General features: G+C 52.2%; 7 protein-coding genes across 7 annotated transcripts; 4 read left to right on the top strand and 3 right to left on the bottom strand.

Moving 5' to 3' along the window:
• Positions 1–1710: 1710 nt before the first annotated feature.
• Positions 1711–2547, top strand: T069G_01133 (glycolipid transfer protein (GLTP) domain-containing protein; the record flags this gene model as incomplete). Its single annotated transcript, XM_056168343.1, has 4 exons — positions 1711–1858; positions 1932–1990; positions 2067–2185; positions 2253–2547. The coding sequence occupies 4 exons, from the start codon at positions 1711–1713 to the stop codon at positions 2545–2547; spliced, it is 621 nt and encodes a 206-aa protein (XP_056033659.1).
• A 2043-nt stretch (positions 2548–4590) lies between these two features.
• On the bottom strand, positions 4591–5739 carry T069G_01132 (alpha/beta hydrolase fold domain-containing protein; the record flags this gene model as incomplete). The annotated part of the gene is made up of 1 exon (XM_056168342.1): positions 4591–5739. The coding sequence occupies one exon, from the start codon at positions 5737–5739 to the stop codon at positions 4591–4593; it is 1149 nt and encodes a 382-aa protein (XP_056033658.1).
• Positions 5740–9301: 3562 nt separating this feature from the next.
• T069G_01131 (tRNA synthetases class II (D, K and n) domain-containing protein) lies at positions 9302–12013 on the top strand (the record flags this gene model as incomplete). Its single annotated transcript, XM_056168341.1, has 1 exon — positions 9302–12013. The coding sequence occupies one exon, from the start codon at positions 9302–9304 to the stop codon at positions 12011–12013; it is 2712 nt and encodes a 903-aa protein (XP_056033657.1).
• A 611-nt stretch (positions 12014–12624) lies between these two features.
• T069G_01130 (ZIP zinc transporter domain-containing protein) lies at positions 12625–14138 on the bottom strand (the record flags this gene model as incomplete). The annotated part of the gene is made up of 4 exons (XM_056168340.1): positions 12625–12810; positions 12909–13215; positions 13273–13892; positions 13998–14138. The coding sequence occupies 4 exons, from the start codon at positions 14136–14138 to the stop codon at positions 12625–12627; spliced, it is 1254 nt and encodes a 417-aa protein (XP_056033656.1).
• A 2002-nt stretch (positions 14139–16140) lies between these two features.
• Positions 16141–17928, top strand: T069G_01129 (FMN-dependent dehydrogenase domain-containing protein; the record flags this gene model as incomplete). The annotated part of the gene is made up of 5 exons (XM_056168339.1): positions 16141–16206; positions 16311–16344; positions 16420–16457; positions 16525–16800; positions 16858–17928. The coding sequence occupies 5 exons, from the start codon at positions 16141–16143 to the stop codon at positions 17926–17928; spliced, it is 1485 nt and encodes a 494-aa protein (XP_056033655.1).
• Positions 17929–18161: 233 nt separating this feature from the next.
• On the bottom strand, positions 18162–21185 carry T069G_01128 (ATPase family associated with various cellular activities (AAA) domain-containing protein; the record flags this gene model as incomplete). The annotated part of the gene is made up of 3 exons (XM_056168338.1): positions 18162–18585; positions 18661–19651; positions 19703–21185. The coding sequence occupies 3 exons, from the start codon at positions 21183–21185 to the stop codon at positions 18162–18164; spliced, it is 2898 nt and encodes a 965-aa protein (XP_056033654.1).
• Positions 21186–21566: 381 nt separating this feature from the next.
• T069G_01127 (s4 domain-containing protein) lies at positions 21567–23327 on the top strand (the record flags this gene model as incomplete). The annotated part of the gene is made up of 5 exons (XM_056168337.1): positions 21567–21605; positions 21721–21992; positions 22038–22077; positions 22129–22251; positions 22317–23327. 5 exons carry the CDS (start codon positions 21567–21569, stop codon positions 23325–23327), a joined length of 1485 nt encoding a protein of 494 aa, XP_056033653.1.
• Positions 23328–23907: the final 580 nt, after the last annotated feature.

The following is a 23907-nucleotide window of genomic DNA, read 5'->3' as shown; positions in this document are numbered from 1 at the left end:
TCTACTGGTTCGGCCGTAGGGGCTTTGTTGCAAGAACACGAGTTGGAAATGAACGTCACGGTTTGAGGAAGTGGCCGTAGAAAAGACGATTAAAAGGTCATAAAGCAATTCAATGGTTTCACGAGGGCATGACGACATGGAGAACTTATAATAAAGCACAATATACGGAGGTTTATATAGCTGGAATGCTAGCTATGCCAAGACGAAGCCATCAAGGAAGCGGGGGTCCAAGCTCAGCAGACTTTGACAAGATGAGACCATGACGAAGGATCGACCCGAAGAGAGCTAGCTGAACCAACCCTGCACATCATCGGGTAGCACAGCTTTCTTTGAGGGGGGGAGCAGCTGGGGGCAGATGTTGGCGGCGCCACGGGGCTGATATCGAATGAAAGCAGAGATTCGTGGCTCCAGATTGGTGAAATGGGCAGCTAATGCAAAGCCAATTTCTATCAGCTACGTCTATTTGGCTGCATTGATATGGCCTTGGCTAACTATTCAAGTTTTTTTCGGTTGTGTGACACTGAATAATATTATTTGGCGGGTTTCGGAGGCTGATTGAGTCGGAGGGGCTGCCTTATTGCGGCAGAGGAATAGTGACGTCATGACTATCAAGGACCCTGGAGGTTACCTAAAAGAAAAGCAGCTGGACAAGGTGACGTAGCCATCAATGCGATCGATTGTTTTGTTCCCCTCGTGTCGGCTGTTGATTTAGTATTAAACTAATGGATATGAATAATGTTAGAGTGTACGAATGGATCTCATTGTTTGAATGCTGAATCTCGGAAGATCTGAGCTAGCTGCATAGAAGCAAGATGCCTCAAGCCATGCGCAAGGCACGTGTGGATGGAGTCAAGATTGGATGGAGATTTACTGTAAATCTTCCAACTTTAAAAAACAGATCAAAGGAAAGGGGAAAAGAGGCGATCTCTATGCCGCTGGATTCAATTCCAGGGACAGAATGCATCGACACAAGCGATGAACTATGTGGTGACATATACGACTACGGGTTTGATCATGATTCGCATGCGTTCAACTGACGCGTAAGAAGATCCACTGAGGCCTTGCCATGAGCCTGACACCACTGCATTGAACTGCCTTATGTAAGCCTCCAAACACTGGTAGCGATCTGGTGAAACCAATGCCATGCCTCGATAAATGCGGAGTACATGCACATGCAGCAGGACGGACGTGTTCCAATTGGCGACCCATCGTGACCAAAGTATCTTCACCCAAGCATTGACGGCAGAATACTTTAACGGTATTGCTTCCACCAAGTGACGTGCATGTACCTACTCTGTACATCTACAATTACCAATTACCAATCTCCTCAATCTTCACCGTCTTTATAACAGGTCACTGAATTGACTTCAAGCAGCCCAAACCTCGTATATCGAATGGTTGCATGTACTCGTACTTAGCACGTAGGTACCTCTTTGCCGGTACAGCCACGGAAAGGTACATCCGAACCTGCCCCATAAAACTCCCTGACCCTTGACCCCTTTCTCGCATTCTCCTGAGACACCTGGCCAAAACCCCACCTGAGCCTCTTGCCCCCACCAGCTCCCAAGCACAATGTCGAGCATTCACCGACTTACGACCTGATACTTCAACTTCTCTTCCCTCTCCCCAGCTTCAATTCGTCTCTGTCCTGTTTTGCCAAACAATCTAGAAGAATTCCAACAGAAAAGAAACGCAAAAAATTAATTCATCATGTCTGCTCTTGCCATCCCCGAGGGCGCCACCATCGTCCACACCTTCAAGCAGTCCTTTGTCGACGTGCCCATTGATGCCGAAAAGGGCAATGCCATTGCTACCACCCAGTTCCTCGATGCTGCCGAGTCCCTGACCACCATGTTTGGTAGGTTGCTGCTGCGTCCATACGCTCCAATGCACCGGGGAGAGCTTTGTGTCTAACTGTTCTGCCCGTCTAGATGTTCTGGGCTCTGTTGCCTTCTCTCCTGTCAAGAACGATATGCTTGGCAACGTCAAGGTAAGTGGCAAGCTTAGAAAGTAGTTGGTCAATTGGATGCGTCTTCAGTAGCTGACGCGTTTGGTTTCACGCTTAGAAACTCCGTGAGCGTCAGCTCGCCGCTCCCGCCGAGTCTGAGAACATCCAGGACCTCGTCCGCAACGAGCTCAAGACCAAGAAGCACACTGCCACCGAGGGTCTCCTGTGGCTTGTCCGGTATGTAACCTAACCTTGTCCCTTCCATTCGAAGAATCGTGTCACTAACCATATACTCCCGAATCAGTGGTCTCGAGTTTACTTGCCTTGCCCTCAGCGCCAACGTCGCCAACCCCTCCGAGGAGCTTGCCGACTCCTTCCGAAACGCCTACGGCTCGACCCTCAAGCCTCACCACAGCTTCTTGATCAAGCCCGTCTTCAGCGCTGCCATGAGCGCCTGCCCTTACCGCAACGACTTCTATACCAAGCTCGGAGCTGATCAGGACAAGGTCTCCACTGACCTGAGGGTCTACCTGGCCGCTCTGGATAAGATTGTTGGCATTCTGAAGGGCTTTGTTGAGAGCAAGGAGGCTAAGTGGTAAATTTGGCTGGCATATTCAAGCGGCCTTGTTAGCACGTTCTAGTACATATTAGTAATTTTACGAAGGAACGACATGAGGCGAGTATATCTTATTATTAGCTGGGTCAAATATACTAGCGTCTTGAAGATGAATTGAAAGCTGCGTGCCCTTTGATATAACACATTGGAGAAGTATAATTTGAATATCTAGGTGTCTGTTACCCAGAAAACTTATTACGTTTGATGTTGTAACACATAGCAAGTACCTGGTGGTGGATTAGTGTTCTGTCGTGCAAGAGTCTTGATCGTGCAGCTTTAACTAAGCAAGCTCTGCCTCGGTATTATACTAATGTAGGCCAAGAAACTGCAAGTCGATGTCGAACGAGTAGCGTTCATTTTTCACATTATTCTAGTGTTAAAAAGTCTTGGACTCGATGGCAGGCACTTTTTGTATCTCGTAGAATCCAACATTAATGGTCATAGTCCAAGAAACTCAGATACCGGGAAGCGTGGAAACATAGTATTTTATGATGGAGATTATTAACAATCTTTTTAAAATATTAATCTTGATCACAAATTGGACCCAAGCCTGTAATTATCTGTTCAATATAAAAGATGTAACGGGAGGTAGCAATTGCTTGGTCAATTACATCGATGAAACATTGCAAGGATATACTTGCTATTGATACAAGAATTGACACATGAACCGCTACGGAATAGAGGAAATGTAATAAAAATTATTCAGTCATCAACAAATAACTGCAATCAAGTCACAATAAAAATATCCACGCTCATCTCTTGAATGCCGGTCATCGAAATGCAACCATCTCCACCATCACCATCCTCCAGGTTAGCACCCATCTCAGCCATCTCACCCAAAGCAATCGCCCATCTAGGAATCCCTCCCCAAAACAACGCCATCTCAACCATCAACCTCCTCAAACAACATCACATGTCTATATCCCCTCCCCCACGTGAAGGCATCTCAAAGCAATGCCAACCACAAAACACCAAAATCACCCCCCTCCATCAACAATTTAAACAACACCCCCCTTCATCCTCCGGCACATCTTCCCTTCAAGCCATCCCCTTGTCAGCATTCTAATTAACCCGCATTCCATCCCTCAAATACCTAAACTTCTTAACTTGACTTCTAAATCACACATCTCTCTCTTCAAGCCACCTCGTGCTCATGGGCCCGTGATCCCGATAGCCTATCCGAACCTTCCGAGCCGATAGCTTCTAAACCAGAAAATCCCACCCCCCCTCTATCTATATCATACTGTGCTGCAACGAATAGCAACACTCCATATATTCACGACTATTTTTTTTTGTCATTGGGCGCCCTTTCGGCGGATCGTGCCAGGCAAAATACCCAATCGATCCCGGCACATGGCTCACGCCCGGCATTGGACCTTTGATCCACGTGCTTGACCCGCATCATCCAAATCCACTTTGACTTCCGGCTCCCGTGGAATAGAATTGGAAGTGAAAGGACTAAGGCATGTCAAGTATTGATCCAATGGCTATTCATGCTTAACGCCGCGGATGTGACCGCCGGTAGCTTGCATGAGGAAAAGATGTGATGAGGGGGGGTGAGGGATGAGAGGCGTGAGAAATGAAGCTGCTCCATCTCTCTTCTTACTTGTTAGGAGGTTTCATTGTTATAGACTTTTTTGAGTTGATTAAAGAACGGCTAGTGATGACATAAGATAATCGAGTATATTCAGCTTTTGTAGATAAGATGAAAGTAAAATTCAACATTGATATCTTGTCAGACATTTCCCGTTTATATCGTATAAACACGGGTTTCTCCAGTTCGCCGCTTCTATGCATGCCCCAACGCCAGAAATAACCATTCGCTAAATACAGTAGCATTCTCCTGGGTGTAACCTTGCCCCATGCACGCATCTCTTGTCTTGTCTTGTCTACTAATTCTTGTCTACCCAGCATGCGGAATAGCTGAGGTAATCAGAGACGATGGCGAAAAATAAAGGAAAATAAAGGAAAAAACCGGAACGCTACAGGCTTCCAATCAAGGAAAAATGAAATCAAGGGAGCGTACTCAAAAGGGCCCTATTGTTGATTTCGACCTGAGGGCCAGGAAGCTAGGCCGGGGGATCCGCAGGCGCTTCGTCTTCATAGACCGCATCGACTCCCTGTCCGTGTCGTGCTCCTGACCTAGCCAATTGGCGATGGCCTGAGTTGCCTCTCCATATTCGACCTCGACGCTCTCCTTTTGCACCATTGGCGGGGGGCAGTCCCATGCATGCTTTTCCTTTGCGACGACACGGACGGTTACCGTCTTCTTCAGGGCCTTTAGTCTTTCTGCGAAGCGGAGACCCTCGGCGAGAAGCATGTCATATTCGCATAAGCACAAGTGGATGGGCGGCAAATTCTTCATGAGCTCATCCGGCATTAGGCCCGGAGAGAGCCTCAAGTCGGCGCGATCAGGACGAGGAATGGGAGGATAGACGTATGAGGCATCGATGAGGTCTGTCAGGCCCTTGGACAAGGTGAGATCGGGACGGGCGCAACTAAGCCTCTTGTCTGCCCTGTTGATTGTCCAGTCCAGGCCGGGATAGAAGAGCACGAGACCGGTGATGCGAGGGACGGCGAATGGCAGCGTGTAGTTCCAGCGCGCCGGCTCTTTCAGAATGAGCCAGCTGGAGAGGGCCGTGGTGGCCCCTGCGGAGAAGCCCGAGAGAATCATACGATTGGGGTCGATGCCAAACTGCGCGGCACGTTTCGCAATCGCCAGGATGGCATCGACGCAGTCCTCAATGGGCGTCGGGAACGGGTAATTGGGGGCCAGGCGATAGTTGACAGTGAAGACGACGGCATCCAGCGAGGTCATGACGGCGCATGCCCAGCGCGCATTGTCGGTGCCCTGACCCAGAATCCATCCGCCTCCATGGAGGGCCACGACACAGGCACGAGGCCCGATGGCCAGGCGCGGCGGCGTCCATACCTCGACGCGGATCTTCTTGGGGCCCTTGGCTTCGGCGAGCGTCGAGTCAACCCAGAACTCGGTGGACGGCGTAGGTGCCGCAGGCTCAGTGCGGTTGGCGATGCTGAAGCCGAGGCTGGACGCATAGCGGATGGCCTGAGCACGCGCATTCAGGGTCCAGCGGGAACTTGCCTCCAAGGGGTTGACATAGTCATCCGGCTCCGGGACTGTCGGTTTCCTGATGTGTTCCGGGACGATCTCCATGTGGGAGGCGCGCTCAGGGTCATCCGCCTCGATTCTATTTCAAGAGAATGGACGATTTGGGTTGCTATACAGCCAGACTTGCGGAAAGGCTGGGCGAACGCGGATTGGCTGTGCTGGGGATGAGATGAGACTGGCGGGGTGAATGGAGGAGAGAGGGGCGTGGAGCGAAGCCAGTGAGATGGAAAGATGGAAAAGGAGGAGGGAAAAAAAAAGTTTTGATCAGATGAGGGGTGGCGCACGAGACGAGGCACGGAAAAGGTACGGCTTAGATGGAAGAGGCAAGATGAGATGAGGTACTAGGCGAATACTTGAGTGCGATGGCGATGATGAACCGACTGTGCTGTGTTTTGCCACGTTGCGGTTGTTCTTCTACAGTCTGGATAACGCGTCATCGGTACCCCGAGGTCGTTGATATACCTTGGGGAATGCGGAGTCCAGGTACCGTATCGTTTTTGCCCTGTTTCTACGAGTCCAAGTGGCTCCCCCTTTAGGGCTTATTACTAAGTTGTTATCTAACGGCCTAATACAGTATGCCAAGGTGTGTGAGGATGGCCATCGCGAGATGCAAAAACAGAGCCTAACTTACAGTACGGAGTACGGAGTAGAGACAGAATAAGAAAAAGGAAAATGGCTTGCATGGAACCCCCAACAATGGCTGCAGTGCCCATGCCAATGGAACAACGGGCTAATAGCTGGTGGGATGGTTTGATCTATTTCGTGGAGACGCTGCAACGAGAGACGGAAGCGGGTTCGGCAGCGTCGGGACTGGCGCTAGCAGAGTTCAATGGGATCGGCGAAAAGCTTCTTTGGGGGACACTATTTGGATGGTTTGGATGGGCTGAAGAGGAGATGGATGTTGGTGGTTGTGATCTGGCGCTGGGCCATGGATGGACGAGGCAATTTGGTTCAGATTTGTTGGGCCACGGTCCATTGTAAGTTGTTTTAGTTGTCTTCCAAGTACGAGATACGAACTTCTAGAAAGCTGGGCAACAGACGCCATCAGCATTCGATACTACGTGCAGTCGTAGTGCAGCAACCCCTTGTAACTGCAACGGAGAGGCTACTCCGTAATTCTTGCATGGGTCCGGCAGCGGTCTCCGTAGAAGAAGCTGGAAAGAGAAAGAGAGCACAGACCTGCCATGACGTCGGATGGGTTGGGAGCTGCAGACAAAGATCCTGGACCTGGACGCTGCTCATATGATGGAGTGCTTGGCGACCTGATCGCACGATGCCGGGCCCGTGCATCGATGCAGATTCCCATGTGTCTTTTGTTGTGGTCCCGTCTTGGCCTTGAGAGCCTTACGAGTAGTAGACAATTACAGAGCTTGACGTCATTGCATAAGGAACAGTGGCATTTTTTACTAAACATTGAATACAGTTGAGTGCGTTGCTTGAATGATTGTCGTATGCTGTAACACATTGGATGGGTGAATATTGACATCAATGGACGAGTATTCATCCCACGCGATAGACTACCAAGGTGCCCGACCTCGGCGGCTCTACAGCACGGCAATCCTGCAGTCCCAGCAGCATCTGCCCAATACAGTAGTACCTCGCTGTGCTAGCAACGCCCAGATAAGGCATAGGCAGCCCTTGAGAGGATTCTCCTGTTGCGCTGCAAGTGAGTAGCGCAGAGATCGAGGACGCCCGGTAGATGTTCTGAGCCCTCTGAGTGGCCTGTGGTTGGCTAGCTCGCAAATCTCTCATGTCAGCATTCCAAAGTTGGTGTGTGAGTGCTTCATAGTGCACTGTATGTGTACGAATATTAGGCGGCAACCGAAGAAAATTCTGCAAAATGTCACTCGCTCGACCACTAATTGCAGGCACTAGCAATGCAATTCACAGCCGCGGCGTCTTCCCAGGTACGCGTACACACTGCAAAGGTACCCATGAGAGCGATCCATGGCTGCCATCACCGAGTTCCTTCGTAATAGATTACTGAATTCCCATGTTGGTACTGTAGGACTGAAGAGGCAGAAGACTCAATTACATCATTGGGCCATGCAGGACTGTAGAATTTCACCTGCATATGCGCTGATACCCCTACTAAACTATTATTCATCATGTGCAAGCGGTTTCAGCTGGGGCACCCCAGGCCGGTTTCTACTCTGCCCTCTCGCGCCCTATCTAGAGTCCGTCGCCCGCGCGCTGAATGCGGCTGCCCGATTGTCGCCTAAGCAGCATTGAATCCGTCGTGTGACGCCGGGATAGAAAGTGCCTAGCAGCAGTGCCGGCCGAAAGCGCGAGCTAACGGAGGAGAATTTCACAGGCCAGCCCAGCGCCAACCAGGGCCTAAAAAAGAAGAGATCCATGGATCCCTGGCTTGCCTGGGAACCTTACTGTGGATGGGACGCCAGAATCCTGCATGCATGCGCTTAGATAATGGCTAACTAATGGCCTCCAACAGCGAATTAACACGGCCCCCCCTCTCAGCTGCCACCCAATGACACTGATAATTCCGCGTCCAACGTGCTAGGCGGATAGGCTGTCGGGTTCGGGCGGAGTCTAAAGTCGAGGGGTGGAGATCTGGGTTACTGTACGGGCAGAGGCTGGACTGAGTGCTTCACGAGCGTTGCCGAGGAGTGGGCAAGTCGAGGCCTCGTAGCTCGGTTCGGCACCCGGCCATTTGCGTTCTGGTCGTTGCTGAGTCTGTGATTTGGTATTGCTTAGCTGTATCGATGGATTCGAGTTTTTTCCTGTCTTGTCACCCTGGTCAGAGACACTTGCACCCCCCTAGAGCCTCTCTGAAGTTGCTGTCTGTATTATATAAGGCTTGAGCAGCCTCAGTAAGAGCCATTGTCGCCTCCCCTCCTCTCTTTCCATCTCTCCATCCTGCCGTTGACTCGCGCATGAAATACCCTAGAGCATTAGGAAACAGATCCATTTTCCAAGCATAAAGGCAAATTTCAACTTGCTTCTGCTCCCACTCTTCTACTCTTCTTGGTGCTAGCCACCCCTCCCTCGAAGATATCAACTACCGGTTAATATTCCCAGAACAACCAAAAATAGCTCCCGCGGGCGAATCAAATCAAATCTGCCAGCAACCAACCACTTGACAGCTGTCGCCTCGAAGTCTTGTCGTGATTCAGTCCAACGTCATTCCCGTGAAGCGATCACAGCGAAGGCGAAAAAACGACGCAAAAGCTGTCAGGGCAGGGGCTTCGATAACATCATCAGTCCAGAAGGGGAACCGTAGCGCCGCACCAATTAGAGAGCCCCAGTCAGCTGCAAGCATCTGCTGGTTTGATTTTTGACTGATTGCGACCCCGCCAAGCAACCCCGCGAGCTCCGGACGGCGAACAAGCACAAGCGGAACTGGAACTGCTGCCCACCCAGTCACACTTCAGTTGCCCGTTGCCACACTTGCAGTTCCTTCGTTCCTTGCGCAAACCTGCAAATCACCAGTGCAGCCAATCAATTCAGCGATTCTGCGGGTTTTCGGCGGCGATAACCCCAGGGGCTACGTCTTATTAGTACTTCCGTCACCAACGGAACTCAAGTCCCTCAGTCCAAGAGACGCTCGAAACCAGCCCGTCATCTTCCTCTATATTTATACATCACCATGCCGGGCACCGACAGCGGGAGAAACTCCCCTATTCTATCGGCCTTTGGCCTCCCCTTGCGCTCCAACAGCACAAGAAGCAGCAGACGGGCAAGCCCTGACCGTTCCGTGCCTCGCGATCATCTCCCCAAGGCGTATGGCGGCACCAGCTCTAACCGCAACAGCTACCATCAGTACATGATGAATGCCACGCCCACTTCTGCCACTCCGGTGGCTTCGTCACTGTCCATCCCCAGCTCGCCCGTTGCTCCGGCCGTCCACAGCGAGGCTACGCGCCAGATCCTGGCGTCGATGAACGAGGGAGGCGGTCGTAGGTCGGCCCAGGGCTCTCCACGATCCAGCATGGACAACTCGACCACGTCGTTTGACAGCGTGCGCAGCAGCGGCTCTGACTGGCCAACCCACCCCTATGAGCTCAACACCATCGCCGAGCTGGACTCGCTGCCCATCGGCACCGAGGTCAACTTCCGTGGCCGCATTCACACCCAGCGTCAGCTTTCCAAGGCCCTCGATTTCCTCCTTCTCCGCGACCAGACCTTTTCCATCCAGGGTGTCCTTTCTAGAGAAAACATGGAAATGGTCCAATGGGTGCAGAAACTTCCTGCTGAATCGCTGCTTCAAATCAACGGTGTGCTCAAGGCACCTCCCGAGCCTGTCCGATCCGCCACCGTCTCCCACGCCGAGGTTGATATTCATGGCCTGTGGCTTGTGAACCCGGCCCAGAGCGCCCCTTTCAGCGTCTACAGACCCCCCGAGGCCATGCGCAACCGCATGTCTTCGCGTATTCTTGATCTGCGACACCCGGCCAACCAGGCCCTGTTCCGCATCCGATCCATGGTCTCTCGCCAGTTCCGTGACACCCTCGAGGGCTACGGCTTTGTAGAAATCAACACCCCCAAGCTCCAGCCCGCTGCCACTGAGAGCGGCGCCTCCGTCTTCAAGGTCAACTACTTTGGTCGCAAGGCCTTTTTGGCCCAGAGCCCCCAGCTCGCCAAGCAAATGTCTGTCTCTGCCGACTTTGGTCGTGTCTATGAGATTGGTCCTGTTTTCCGTGCCGAAAACTCAAACACTCATCGCCATCTTACCGAGTACACCGGTCTGGACATTGAAATGGCTATTGAGCATGACTACCACGAGGTCATCCAGGTGCTTGATGAGTTCCTCAAGAACGTCTTCAAGGCCGTCTACGCCATGCCCGAGGTCGAGGTCCTCAAGCAGCGATGGCCTAGCACCGAGTTCAAGTATCTGGACGAGACGCTCATTCTCGACTTCCGCGACGGTCTCCAGATGCTCCGAGACGACGGCCGTGAGGCTCCCGAGGAGGATCTTTCTACTTCTGACGAGATCCGACTGGGCGAGCTTGTTAGGGAGAAGTACAACACCGATTACTACGTGCTGGACCGCTTCCCCACAAACGCCCGCCCCTTCTATACCCACAAAGACCCCGAAGACCCCAAGTGGACCCGATCCTTTGACATCTTCATCCGCGGCCAGGAGATTTGCTCCGGTGGTCAGCGTATCCACGATGCCGGAGAGCTGCGTGCCAACATGTCTGCCGCCGGCATTGCCGAAGAGGGCATGGAGGAGTACTTGGCCGGCTTCGACCTCGGCGCGCCGCCCCACGCTGGAGCCGGTCTTGGTCTCGAGCGTATCGTGACCTGGATGCTCGAGCTCGGAGATGTGCGAAACGCCTCGCTCTTCTACCGCGACCCCAAGTCCCTCCCCGACCGCAAGCCCGGCCTGCCCCATCCCGAGGCCGATACCACCAAGCAGTATGCCGCACTCCATACTCCCCCGGTCGAGAAGCTCATTGCCAACTATGGCGATGCTTCCAACACCTCTTGGCTCGACGAGCGATTCGAGATTTGGAGACACAAGTCTGGCGCCGCCATTGGATTCGTCAAGCAGGAAAAGTTTGCCATGATCACTGGCGACCCTCTCTGCGATAAGTCGCAGTACAAGGACGTCATCTCGTCGTTTGTCAAGTACGTCGTGACTGAGCTCCGCCTTGTACCCATGTGGATGCTTGTCTCGTACGACGTGCAGAGGATTCTGGCACACGACATGGGCTGGCGAACCCTGTCTTGTACCGAGGAGCAGCGTGTCGATACGGCGAGACATCAGAGCCCGGCTGGCGGACCCAAGGCCCGCAGAGTCGAGCGTGAAGGCGTCAAGATTCACGAAGTCAAGCCCGACGAGGACTTTATCTCGCGCGCCGACCCGGCCATTGAGGCCTGGAAGGCCAACCGCAAGGGCAAGCAGGTGCACTTGACTGAGGTGCGCCCCTGGGTCGACCCGGAGCACCGTCGCTACTTCGCCGCCGAGAAGGACGGCAAGGTGCACGCCATGGTTGTCTTGGCCAAGCTGTCTCCTCGCCACGGCTGGCAGGTCAAGTGGGCTCTGGACTTCCCCGGAGCCGTCAACGGCGCCATCGAGGTCCTCATTGAGCACGCGCTGTCGTGCGTCACCGGACAGGTGACGTTTGGTGTTGGTGTGTCGGAGAAGCTGACTCCTGGCGAGCACCTTCACGGCATCCGGGCCAAGTTCCTTGCCACCACCTACCGTTCCATTGTCGAGAGTCTTGGCCTGCGCAGAAAGGCTGGATTCCGATCCAAGTTTGGTGCCCTCGGTGAAGAGGTTTACATTTGCTACCCCAAGCACGGCGTCGGCTTGAGAGATTTGCAGCAAGTCATCAAGTTTTTCCAGGATTAAGGGATGCTCGCATGAAAGAAATGATACCAAATGATACCACCAAAAGCTCACAATGATAAACCCAAACTCGAAAAACAATCACAAAGAAGCATACCTAAAAACAAAGTTACCATGTCTATTGAAAGGAGACTTGTGGAGTTTGAATGAAGGCTGGCTGCTTTGCATGGCATACGGGAGAGATGGAGGGACTACTGTTGAGGATTGTGCATGATATTCATTGTTTTGCTTTCTTTTTTTCTCCAAGATACCGACGTTTTGCTCTTTTTATTTCTTCTTCACTGATGGGATGGGCATGAGGCTATTTGTATAGATGGGATGGTGGACTGTTTCATTGTTGGATGGTATACTGGATTAGGAGGAGGAATAGGCCTAAACATTGGTTATGAGTAGTTTTTATTTTTCATTACATTTGATGAATAGGATATGATGCACAGTTATTGAGCCCGATTCTCCAAGTTGACGCCATTTTAATATTCTTATCGTACATGATATATTAGAACTAAGTCAGAATCTTGTTTGATATGGTCATGGGTCTAAATGGTGATAAGCCATTTCGGCTTGACATATCTAGTGTCTCTATTCTATATATGCCCTCTCTAGTGTCGATTTCTTTACTCGTGCCATGAAATGTACAGCATGATACCCGCGCCTACAGCAACTGCTGTGAATTGGGTCAGCGTCTTGCGTAGTTCCAGCATCTTGTTGGGGCCAGTCTCTAGGAGTTCCGGGATGACGGCGACGGTGCCGACGTATAAAAAGGTTCCGGCAGTAAAAGGCAGCAACATGTCGCCCCATGTCTAACAAAACACACACACACGTTAATATTAGAGCCAACCTCAAAGAAAGTACCTAATTCTCGTGGAGAGAAAAAAAAGATAAAAAGGGGAAAACTTACAAGGCTCGTCCCCCACAGCCCCGCGTTCCTCGCCATGCTCTCACCATCTCCGCCGGCGCCAGACCCAAACTCCTGGACGGCGATGCCGATGAGGGTGCCCATGAAGGCACCGATGGCGGTGACGAACTGGGAGGCCATGGCGGCGCGCTTGGAGAAGCCGGACTGGACGAGGAGCGCAAAGTCGCCGACCTCGTGGGGGATCTCGTGGAAGAAGACGGCGACGGTGGTTGTCGCGCCGATGGTGGGGGAGGCGTAGAAGCTGGCGGACATGGCGAGGCCGTCGGTGATGTTGTGGGTGAAGTCAGCGCTGGAGAGGGGGTTAATATTGAGTAATATTCTGATAAAGAGTATTGAGATTGCTCACATGAGGTTGAGGTAACCTCCTAGCTTTACGCTGGGGTTAATCTCCTTGAGCTGTTTCGACTCGTCAACTGGGGCCTGCTTGTCGCCCTTCTTTGTCTTTCGCGACTTGGCCTCGTTCTTGAGCGTGTTTGCCCCAGTGGAAATGCCGACATCCGTATTCACAGCATGTCCCTCATCATGCGAATGTCCATGTGAGTGATCATGTCCAGCGCCACCAGTCGCAATCCGCAAGCCCTTGTCCATGGCCACAAACGTCATGAAGCCGACCAAGATGCCCAATCCGAGAATGAGGTTGCGGTTCGGCTCGACGAGCACAAACCTTGCCCTGTCCGGCTCGTCCTCGCCGACAAAGATCTCGGGCAGCAAGTGGAAGAGTGTGTCTCCCAGCAGGCCTCCCACGGCAAAGGCCACCATGACGGACAGCGAGGAGGGGTCGATGTTGGTCGGGACGAGGGCGAGTAGGAAGTTGGGCGGGCCGGAGATGTACAGCGTGGCGAGGAGGGCGTTGACGGCGGGCGAGCCGGGGAACAGCACGGAGAAGAGCTTTGTCGTGAAGGAGGACGGCGCGGTCTCGAAATGCGCCCGTTTGGCGGCGTTGAGTTCCTGGATGACTGGACATGTCTAGACGCGCAAGAGGAGAAGGTTTGAGTCAGCATTGCAATAGATGTTGTGGTTTCCTCCACGTAAACAGCTGAGGGTGAAGCTACCCTATCTTGCCAAACTTACCTGAAGCTGGCCATCAAGCTCCTCCAAGCTTAGACTCTCGATGGCTGCCGGGGTCCCCTTGATCTGCGATGCCGCTGCGCAGGCCGCCAGCATGAAGACGCATGACGCAGCCAAAGTCCTGAAGGCGCTACTACGAGCCATTGCGTCGAGCAGCCTGAGATTCCTCCTTCAATGGCACGAAAAGAAGAAGAAAAAGGAAAAAAGATGGTGATGATGATTTGCTGTCGAGTGATGAATCGCCTAATCGAGACACGCCAGAAAGACACGAATGTTGATGGTGCCGTGGAACCCACTTTTTGGGGGGCCCTCTTTGACATTATTGGGTGAAGGTGCCTGAACTCAACTGTATCACAACGATTATGGAACTGTAATTTGAACTCCGAGAACTGAAGCTTGGGTTCATGTGCCGTGATCAATAATATGATATGGAAGCGACGCTTTAGATATGCTATAGCATGAAAGAAGAGAGAGAAAGAAGTGGTCTTGTATATAATAAGGATAATTAATATCACGGGATAAACGGGGCGTCATCAAGCACAACCACAGGCAACGATGATCCTGCTCATTCATTAGACGGATATTCCCAAAGCTCAGTTGGATTGATTTACGTTGCATTTTCTGTTGATATTCGCATAGATGCCGCACATGGACGGCAATGCCTGAGAGAACGAGTGCATTAGGCGGGTTAAACGCCTGTGCCCGCCGCATTGGTTGTGCTGGACTATATATATATTCCCGTACAGCGAGTGTTGAATCTGCTGATCGAGGCTACATAAGGGAGGCTTGCGAGTTGGTGTTTTACAATAGAGAACGACATGGATATTGTACTATGCCTGTTTCCAAAATGCACTCCAAAACAAATGTGTGTCTACATAAGGAAAACAAGAACACTAGCATAGAGAGCTTGGCGCAATGAGAATGTGCGTACTACATACATGTAGTATGTACGCTGACGATTTTATAAGACACCCAAAAATTACACAAATGTCTGGAGATTGCCAGTAAGTGTCCGCGTTCCAGACTCTTCTTGTGATCCAGCCACCACGGAAGAGCGACCATCTGAACTCCGAGTTTAGGAGATGGTTGTACACCGAGCAAAAGCTCCAGCAGCTTACCTTGTCATTGCACTTCACAGACAGTCATTGGCCAAAGGCTGGGTAAAAGAGGCAGTAAACAATGTGCTTTATTCCCATAGTTTAAATGGAGCAGACCGAAAACCGGACCAAGATTCCCCCATGAAGAAGAAGAATTGTGAAGCTTGGACCCGAAGTTGGAGAAAACTGCGGAGCAGCCAAGCGTAGACCGAAACTACTGTTGCTACCGTACTTGGCCTCCCCCCGCAAAAACTCGGTCCCCCGGAATATTAATAGCCGGTGGGAGGCGTCTAATTCGACCGCTAAAGGGGAGCCCATAACAAGCAAAAAGTATTCGCTTCCATTGGCTTTTGAGGGGCGAACAAGGGGGAATGGAGACGAGACGGGCTGGGGGGTTTGGCATCCGCTTTTATGGGTGTTGACGAGTAATGGATCTTTTTGGTGAGCTTAGATGGCCGGTGGAGGATTATTGAATGCCTGTAAGCTGGTATATGAGTGGTTTAGGTCAATGCTCTTGAATAGCTTAATGTCTCGAACTGATGTAAATATCCGTCGGGAGGGAGAGTAGAAATTGATGCTGTATCGCTGGGCCTGGGGTTATTAGGCTTCATGTTAGTGAGCGAGGCCCTGAAGAGCCAGCCGCTGGACCTTCATGTTAGCGGAGCAATGGAAGCCACCCCCGCAAGCAGCGACTCGCTATGTGGCTATATTATTAGCCGACGGCCAATGATGTATCTCCAAATAAAATCGTCCATCCAGGCTACCTAATCTATATCTTGCGACGACAACCGATAGGCGACGCGCGAGGACCGGCTTTCTCCCTTCTTCATTCTTCATCTTGATTATCATCTGGCGGGATATCAATTGTATTCTTTGAAGGGAACGGATCTGGCGATTGGATAGTTTTCAATTGGCGTGCTTGCTTTTCGTTTTCAGGGTTCGAGCTTGGGGATTCCCGTTAATACCGACCGGCTTTGGGACGTCATCGGCATCTTCGCTCTTCAGCAGAAACAAGAGTTTGTTCGATTTAAAGGGCAAACAGAGAGAAGATGGTGCTCACGGGAAGCGACGTCGCGAAGCACAATGACGAAAAGTCATGTTGGGTGATTATTCATGTGAGTCGCTCACTCGATTGCTGGTTAAGATGGGATGGATAGACGGACGAATGAATGAATGAAGCTGGTGGACTGACTCTGACTCTCTTGATCTCTCTCATTAGGGCAAAGCATACGATGTCACAGAGTTCTTACCAGGTGAGTGCTCATGAAATAATCCCGGATGAAGCATTTGTTGATCCAACTCTTACTGACGTGGAATCTCAACATCAGAGCACCCTGGAGGTGAAGAAATCATTCTCAAATATGCCGTATGCACACTCACTTTTGAACCCCCTCATGTCATGGGGGCCTACTTTAACTAACATCAACATCCAGGGCAAGGACGCGACAGAAGAGTTTGACCCGATTCACCCCCGGGACACTCTCGACAAGTATCTCGACAAGTCTCTGCACCTAGGACCCGTGGACATGTCCACCGTTGCCCAAGAGGCCAAAAGAGAGGACCCCGAGGAGGTTGAGCGGCAGAAGAGGATAGCGGAGATGCCGCTGCTGTCGGAATGCTTCAACCTGCACGACTTTGAGGCCATTGCGCGGAGGACCATGAAGAAGGGCGCGTGGGGGTACTACTCCAGCGCAGCCGACGATGAGATTGTACGGCCTGCTTCTTCTTCTTCCCGCTCTCATCTCCAATCATGCTAATCCCTTTAGACCCTGCGTGAGAACCACAGCGCCTACCACAGAATCTGGTTCCGCCCCCAGATCCTCGTCGACGTCGCCAACATCGACCTCTCCACCACCATGCTCGGCACCAAAGTCGACGCCCCCTTCTACGTGACCGCCACGGCGCTGGGCAAGCTCGGCCACCCAGAGGGCGAGGTCCTACTCACCCGCGCCGCCCGCAGCCACAACGTCATCCAGATGATCCCCACGCTCGCCTCATGCTCCTTTGACGAGCTCGTCGACGCCCGGCAAGGTGACCAGGTCCAGTGGCTGCAGCTCTACGTCAACAAGGACCGCGACATCACCAAGCGCATCGTCCAGAATGCCGAGCGCCGCGGCTGCAAGGGCCTCTTCATCACTGTCGATGCGCCCCAGCTGGGCCGTCGCGAGAAGGACATGCGTCTCAAGTTCACTGATTCCGGGAGCAATGTGCAAAAGGGCACCAAGACGGACAACACCCAGGGCGCCGCGCGTGCCATCTCGTCCTTCATCGACCCTTCCCTGAGCTGGGCCGACATCCCCTGGTTCCAGAGCATCACCAAGATGCCCATCATCCTCAAGGGCGTCCAGCGCGTCGAAGATGTCCTCCGCGCCGTTGAGGCCGGCGTCCAGGGTGTCGTGCTGTCCAACCACGGCGGTCGCCAGCTCGACTTTGCGCGCTCCGGCATTGAGATTCTCGCCGAGACGATGCCTATCCTGCGCCAGCACGGCCTGGACAAGAAGATTGACGTCTTTGTCGACGGCGGCGTGAGGCGCGGCACGGACATCATCAAGGCAATGTGTCTGGGCGCAAAGGGCGTTGGTATCGGACGGCCGTTCTTGTACGCTATGAGCACGTACGGGCAAGCTGGCGTGGAGCGAGTGATGCAGCTACTCAAGGACGAGATGGAGATGAACATGCGATTAATCGGGTGTGCCAAGATTGAGGACTTGCACCCCGGATTGCTGGATACGAGGGGCCTGTTTGTGCATAGCAACTCGACGCCGGTGGATTCGCTGTCACATATTACGTACGATCCGCTGGTTGTTCCCAGCCAGAGACTCAAAGCGAAGCTGTAAAGTAGGGGTATTTGAAAGGGGAGAAGATGTTTCGATATATAATCGTAGAGCCGGAGACAAAGAGCGAGACGGTGTATGATATAAACGAGCAAATATATTCCATAAACACAAGTCTAATCTATTTGATCCAACCCTCTCGCATTAATCAGCACTTGGTATGTTCCTCATCATATAATAAATGTCCAATATCATAAAAAACTTCATCCATCTACAGCATCTCCCCCTATCTCAAATCACAAACCACTCAAAAACTCTCGCAGCGTCATCGGCTTCCTCACCGCATTATTCAACCCTTCATGAAACGTCACCCACACCTTCTCCTGGCCCGCCGCCTTCTTCTCCGCCAACCCACCCGTCACCTCCGCCAGCGGCTGTGCCTGAATGATGCGCCCAAAGAAGTCCTTTTTCACCACTAACCCGTCTTCCACCACCACCGAATCATTCTTCTGGCTCTGAGTTAACTGAGTGAGCGGTTGCTGCAGCTCGCTCTCGCCGGTGGTGCGTCCGGCTTGGAAGCGTGCTTGGCGAGCATGCGTTTCGCGGAGGGCGAGTGTGCGACGGAGTTCTTGGTCGAGGACCTGGCGAACAGCGAAACGGGTGGGAGGCTGGGATGTCAAAAGAGAGGCTGTTTCATAGGTGGCTAGGGAATCAATGTCACTATAAGTTGGGTGGTTAGCTTGTTCACCTCTATACACAGGCTTGGTGAGACACTGGAATAGGGGCTAAACTTACGGTTCCATGCGGTAGACAAACTGCGGGCCTCGACTAGACACGACGTCGCTCTCAATCTTGCCTTTATGCAGGGCAATGCCCACCTCGGCGAGCACTTCCGACGCACGCTTGACCATCGCTCGCTCGCTCTCCTTGCGCACACTTGCCGTGGTGCCCTGGCTGCCGCCGACGACAACAGGTTTCACATCGGGCGACAGCATGCGGGCCAGGTAGGGCATGAATTCCGTTGACACGTCCTCTGCGCTGCGGAAGAGTCGCATCATGGTTGGGCTGAGCTGAGCTTGGAGTGCCTGCAGTTGTGCACGGGTTTGCTTCTCTGCTTCAAAGGCCTGATAGTCGGCACGTGGGCCGGAAAAAGGAATCGTAGGGCCGGCTTCTTCTTCTCCCGGAAGGCCAGATCGCTGGTTCTGGTTTGACCCCATGCCGTTGGCAAAATGTCGAATGGGTGACGCAAATAGATGATGGCAGGCTAGGACAGGCTGCGCTAGGTAGGGTGCAAGTTCCCATTCCTGGCTGGCGTACAGTTTGGATTGACAAGCATCATGAAAGTACAGCCAGTCATAAGCTTGGTTCGGCTTCGAGAGATAGGAATCGTCGTTGAACTCGCGATTCGGGTACTCTGCGAATATCTCCGTCACAATGTGACTGATTTCACCACTGGAATCAACCATCTGTCGAAGACACTCCATGGCATACTTCTTTTGATGCTCTCCAAAACCAAGCTCCGTTTTTGGCTGTTCGTGATGCGTCTTGGACTTGGCCAAGTTGAGCGCTTGCTTAGGAAAGCCGCCGCCTTCTTGAAAGAGGCGAGAGATGATATCCTTGACGCTGCCTCGCCCAAGCCCTCGGGTTCCCGCTGAGCCGTTGGCAAGCTCCTGGAGGATGTTTCGTTCAATCCAGTCCCTGGTGAGGCGTTGGTTGTCATTCAGACTTGAGACCTTGAACCGGAAAGCTACCCATTCGCCCACGACCATGACACCTCGAAGATCGCCTTGCACGGTGCTTTCTTGTCCCCTTCTCGCGTCAATGCCGCTGGCCATACCCCACGCCGATTCACACAGTTTGCGTGCTGCGTCCTTGTCACATGGAATGCCCTCCTTTTCAAATACCGTCTTTAAGCGACCAACTACAGTGTCCAGTGTTGGTCGACCGACGTGAATGATCTCCGCCAGGTTTGACTGCCTGAGAGGCCTCAGAGAAGGATGATAGACGTCGTTGCATATAAGAATCAGAGGACGCATCAGACGGAAATCGTCTCCTTTTTTCTTTTTCCCATCATAAGACTTGTTTACCCCTGAAGAGTTCTTTTGATCAATGAGGACCAGGTCAATCAGGGCCTTGATGAAGCCGCCCTCTCCTGAAGCGCCAGATCCCGTTACCACGCCGTCAACCTCGTCAACCACAACGCAAGCGGGCTTGGCAACTTTCTGAGACCCGTTGAGAGCCCTTTGATTGCTTACATTTTTGACACTCTCCGTTCCAAGACTGGTGCGAATTCGATTCTTGACGACGTCACGACTGCGGTCATCGCTGGCATTGACTTCTATCACTTCATAGCCCGCCTGTTTGGCGCAGACGTGAGCCAGTGTTGTTTTCCCCAATCCAGGCGGTCCTGTCAACATCAAGATCTTTCGATGGGGTTTCTCCTCTTCAGTTTGAGATTGTGGGCCATTGCGTCTCTGGATCTTAGGTCTTGCTTTAGCTGTTCCTGGGAAAACTAACGGATCCCATTTCTTCAGCCAGCGTAGGACCAGTCTATTTGTGCTGTCGTCTCCGCATAGATCCATAAAGTTTCTCGCGCGGTATTTCTCGGTCCATAGCATCGTCTTTTTGGGTTTCTTTTCGGATATAGATGTAGCCTCCATAGATCGAATAGCCTGATTGGTATTTGGAGATGGAGGGTTTTGCTGCTTCTCGGCCAATTCGCTGGTGGCTGCGTTGATGAGGTTGTGTATATCGACGCCATAGTAGTCTCGTTTCGCTCGCCCTTCCTTGGTTTTCGACCTGGCCGCCACCATAGATTCATAAGACTGCGCAACAACCTCTTTGCGCTCCCTAATTGTAATCTCACTACCTCCACATGTCTTTAGTTTGTAAGTAGTTTTTGACCGGCTTCCAAAGATTGGCGCAGTAAGCAGTGAGTTTGGTTGGGACCAACGAGGCCCTGGCTGTGCCGCAGTGTTCCGTGTATCTTCGGTAGGAATCGTATGAATTGTTGTGTGGTCGCCTTCTGGGTGCTCCAGGGGCAGGACGTTGCTACTGCCATCTCCATTCGCATCTCGAACACCCAATACGGGGATCTGTGGCCTCTGCTCGTGTTGGATCTCTACTTTACGCCTCTTGGAAGGAGATCTGGAGCTTGCTCTGGGTCTATTCTCTGTGTCTGATTCAGAGTCAGAGTCGACAAATGGCCCGGTGACGCGAGGCTTCTGTGTAGGATATTGAACATCATGAGGTTTGGCGCGTTTTGTTGGAGGAGACGGGGGGTCGCTAGGAAAGGTAATTGGTGAGGATGCAGACAGCATTTTGGTGAGGTTATTGGCTTAATGCTGTGGAAAATAAAAGGCGCTCAAAATATACACGAAAAGAAGGAAAGAAATTGAGAATGTCACCAGCAAAATCCAATGCTGGTATTGGTAGTGATTGGCTTACAATTTACACCACTCTGTTATACGTAGAAAACTCTCGACGCGTCTCATTAAGGGAAGTGGGCTGGGACGCGTTGAGTGGCCCCGCTTTCGGTGGCTGCTCGGTGGTCTCGGTGAGCCGGTGCGGGAGCGTCACACCGTTCGGCAGAATGTCGGCTGCGTGGCACCACCAGAAAAAATGACACCCACATATCGAGCTCTAAACAACGGCCTCAGTGATCTTGTCAAGCCGCAATTGTCACAGGTCGGCTCGCCAAGATGAGAAAGCCGTACCGTTTCTACAGTTTAGCTCGCCCTGTAAGTCTAGAGATACCTTGTCATTGGTCGTACTGCCAGAGCGACGGTCAACAGTACGGGGATTGAGCTCGTGTGATGGCGGGGATCCTGGTTACTGATGTTGAAAACCCTACAGAAACTGCGACAATCATGGAACAAGTACAACCTGTATAACCTGTACCGCCAGACAGGCCGAGAACCCCAAATTCGAGGCACCCCTACCTTCTTCCAGCAGAAATGGGCGGCCAAGGCCAAGACTCGATCGTATCACGGAGAGCACATCCCCGAGAAGAAATGGGTGCGGCTCTTCTCCCGTCGACTCCTCTCTGCTGTGGACATGCCACCGGAGTATTTGGCGGCGCATGATGGTTCCGAGCAGGCTGCCGGTCGTGGTTCTGGCCTGACAACGTCAAATGTCACGGCCGAGACATTCTCCAAGGTTCCCGCACTCAGCACTCAGGAACGCTCAAGGAGGAGACCGCTCTTTGGCGACGTGAACAAACTGCTGTCGGATCAATTCAACAATATGACGCCTTACATGCAGATGACATTTGCGCCTTTGGAGAGGAGGCTGGACACCGCAGTTTTTCGGGCTCTCTTCGCCAGCAGTGTCCGACAAGCACGCCAGTTCGTCATCCACGGAGCCGTCACTGTCAATGGAAAAAAGGTTTGTTACAGCTATATTTACGACGTGCGTATTTGAACATCACATTTACTGACGTAATTACGCAGATGGTTCACCCCTCTTACCAGCTGAACCCCGGCGACATGTTTCAAGTGGACATTGAAAAGGTCATGTACGGCACCGGCGTGCAGAAGGCAGCAGATGCGCACAAGCGACTTCACGAGAACCTTGAGGCAAGACAAAAGAAGGCAGATAAAGCATTGCAGAATGCTGTGAAGAAGCTGGGCGGCAATGCTACCGCTGAGCAGGCCGCTGCTGAGGGGGAGACTGAAGGCGAGAAGCCCGAAGCTGATGCTGAGGCCGCCGAGGGTGAGGCCGCCACAAGCGAAGACGCCGGATCATTGACCCCCGAGGCCCAATGGAAGTTGAACAACAGGGCCCTGAAGTTTCTGTTGAAGGATGTCAAGAAGATTCTGAAGAACAACCCCAAGGAACTCAGCGCCAAGGAGAAGAAGCAACTCCGTCTTTTCCGTGCAGATGCTAAGCGCTTCCTCTCACATCCTGAGAAGAGCGAGGCGGATGTTGTGGAACTAATTGACGAGTTGCAATTACAGATGAAGAGCCACGAACTGATGCGAGAGAGCTTTGAGAAGCTTGACCTGAAAGAAGGCCAGGCTCTAAGCCAGGTTGAGGACGGAACCGAGGCCGAGGCTGTCCAAGCCACCTCACCGGAGGGCGAAGCGCAGCCAGCAGTCAACAGAGAACGAGAGGTTGAGAAGGGTCTGGAGGGCCTATCAGATGAGCAAAAGACCAAGGCCAAGAAGATAATTGGCGATGCTAAGCTATCCAAAGAGGAGATGAGAAAGCTCGCCCGGCTGCTTCAAATGGATGAAGAGAATCCCGTTGACGACTCGAAACCATACGCTACCCCGTGGAGGCCCCGACCCTACATGTCGGCGTTTGCCTTTATCCCCCGTTACCTCGAAGTCAACCCCAACATTTGCGCTGCCGTCTACTTGAGACACCCGGTCGCTCGAAAGGGCATGGCCGAGGTGCCGACACCTTTCAGCTACCTGACTAGTCAACTTACCCATAATTGGTACCTTGAGCGAGGCTAAGGAGAAGGCGTTTAGAAGTGTTTGGGAGGGGAGGGGTGGCGTGTATATGATGTATAACTCTGCGAAAGAGTGCGAAAAGGAGAAAGATTACAGTCCATGTAGGCTATGTATGATGATAAAAAGTTGAGGCTGGGTTGGGTTTCCTCCCAGACTTCGACAATGTAATAGTATATACAAAGGAACTATGATATGAGAGTTTGAATAGATCTGAGCCCCGATTGCGAATGTTTTCTCGATCAATGCCTAGTACCTGAGGCGGAGAACGTGATGGGTCATCAGGAAGGTATTATTAATTGAGTGGTTTATTCACCATGGCAGCTATGAACACTCTTGTCAGAACTCAAAGCCCGAGGAGAGTTACCAACAACAGACAGCGAGGCAAATTTGCCATTGGCCCGGCAGCTGCCGAGCTACAAATGCGTCATCACATGAGCAAGCTATTAACAGAAGTTGCTAACTCTATGTTCTTACACTCGCATAGCGGAGTGTTTAAACAAACTAGGCAATTGTCACAGAGGCGCGCTAGAACACCGATTGTGTGTGTTTCAAATAGGTAAAACACTACGAAAGTCTCATTTTC

The sequence above is a fragment of the Trichoderma breve genome, chromosome 1, assembly GCF_028502605.1.
Source record: "Trichoderma breve strain T069 chromosome 1, whole genome shotgun sequence".
Classification (NCBI taxonomy): Eukaryota; Fungi; Ascomycota; class Sordariomycetes; order Hypocreales; family Hypocreaceae; genus Trichoderma; species Trichoderma breve.
The sequence above is the reverse complement of the archived record's forward strand: the minus strand, read 5'-3'. Positions and strand labels throughout refer to the sequence as shown.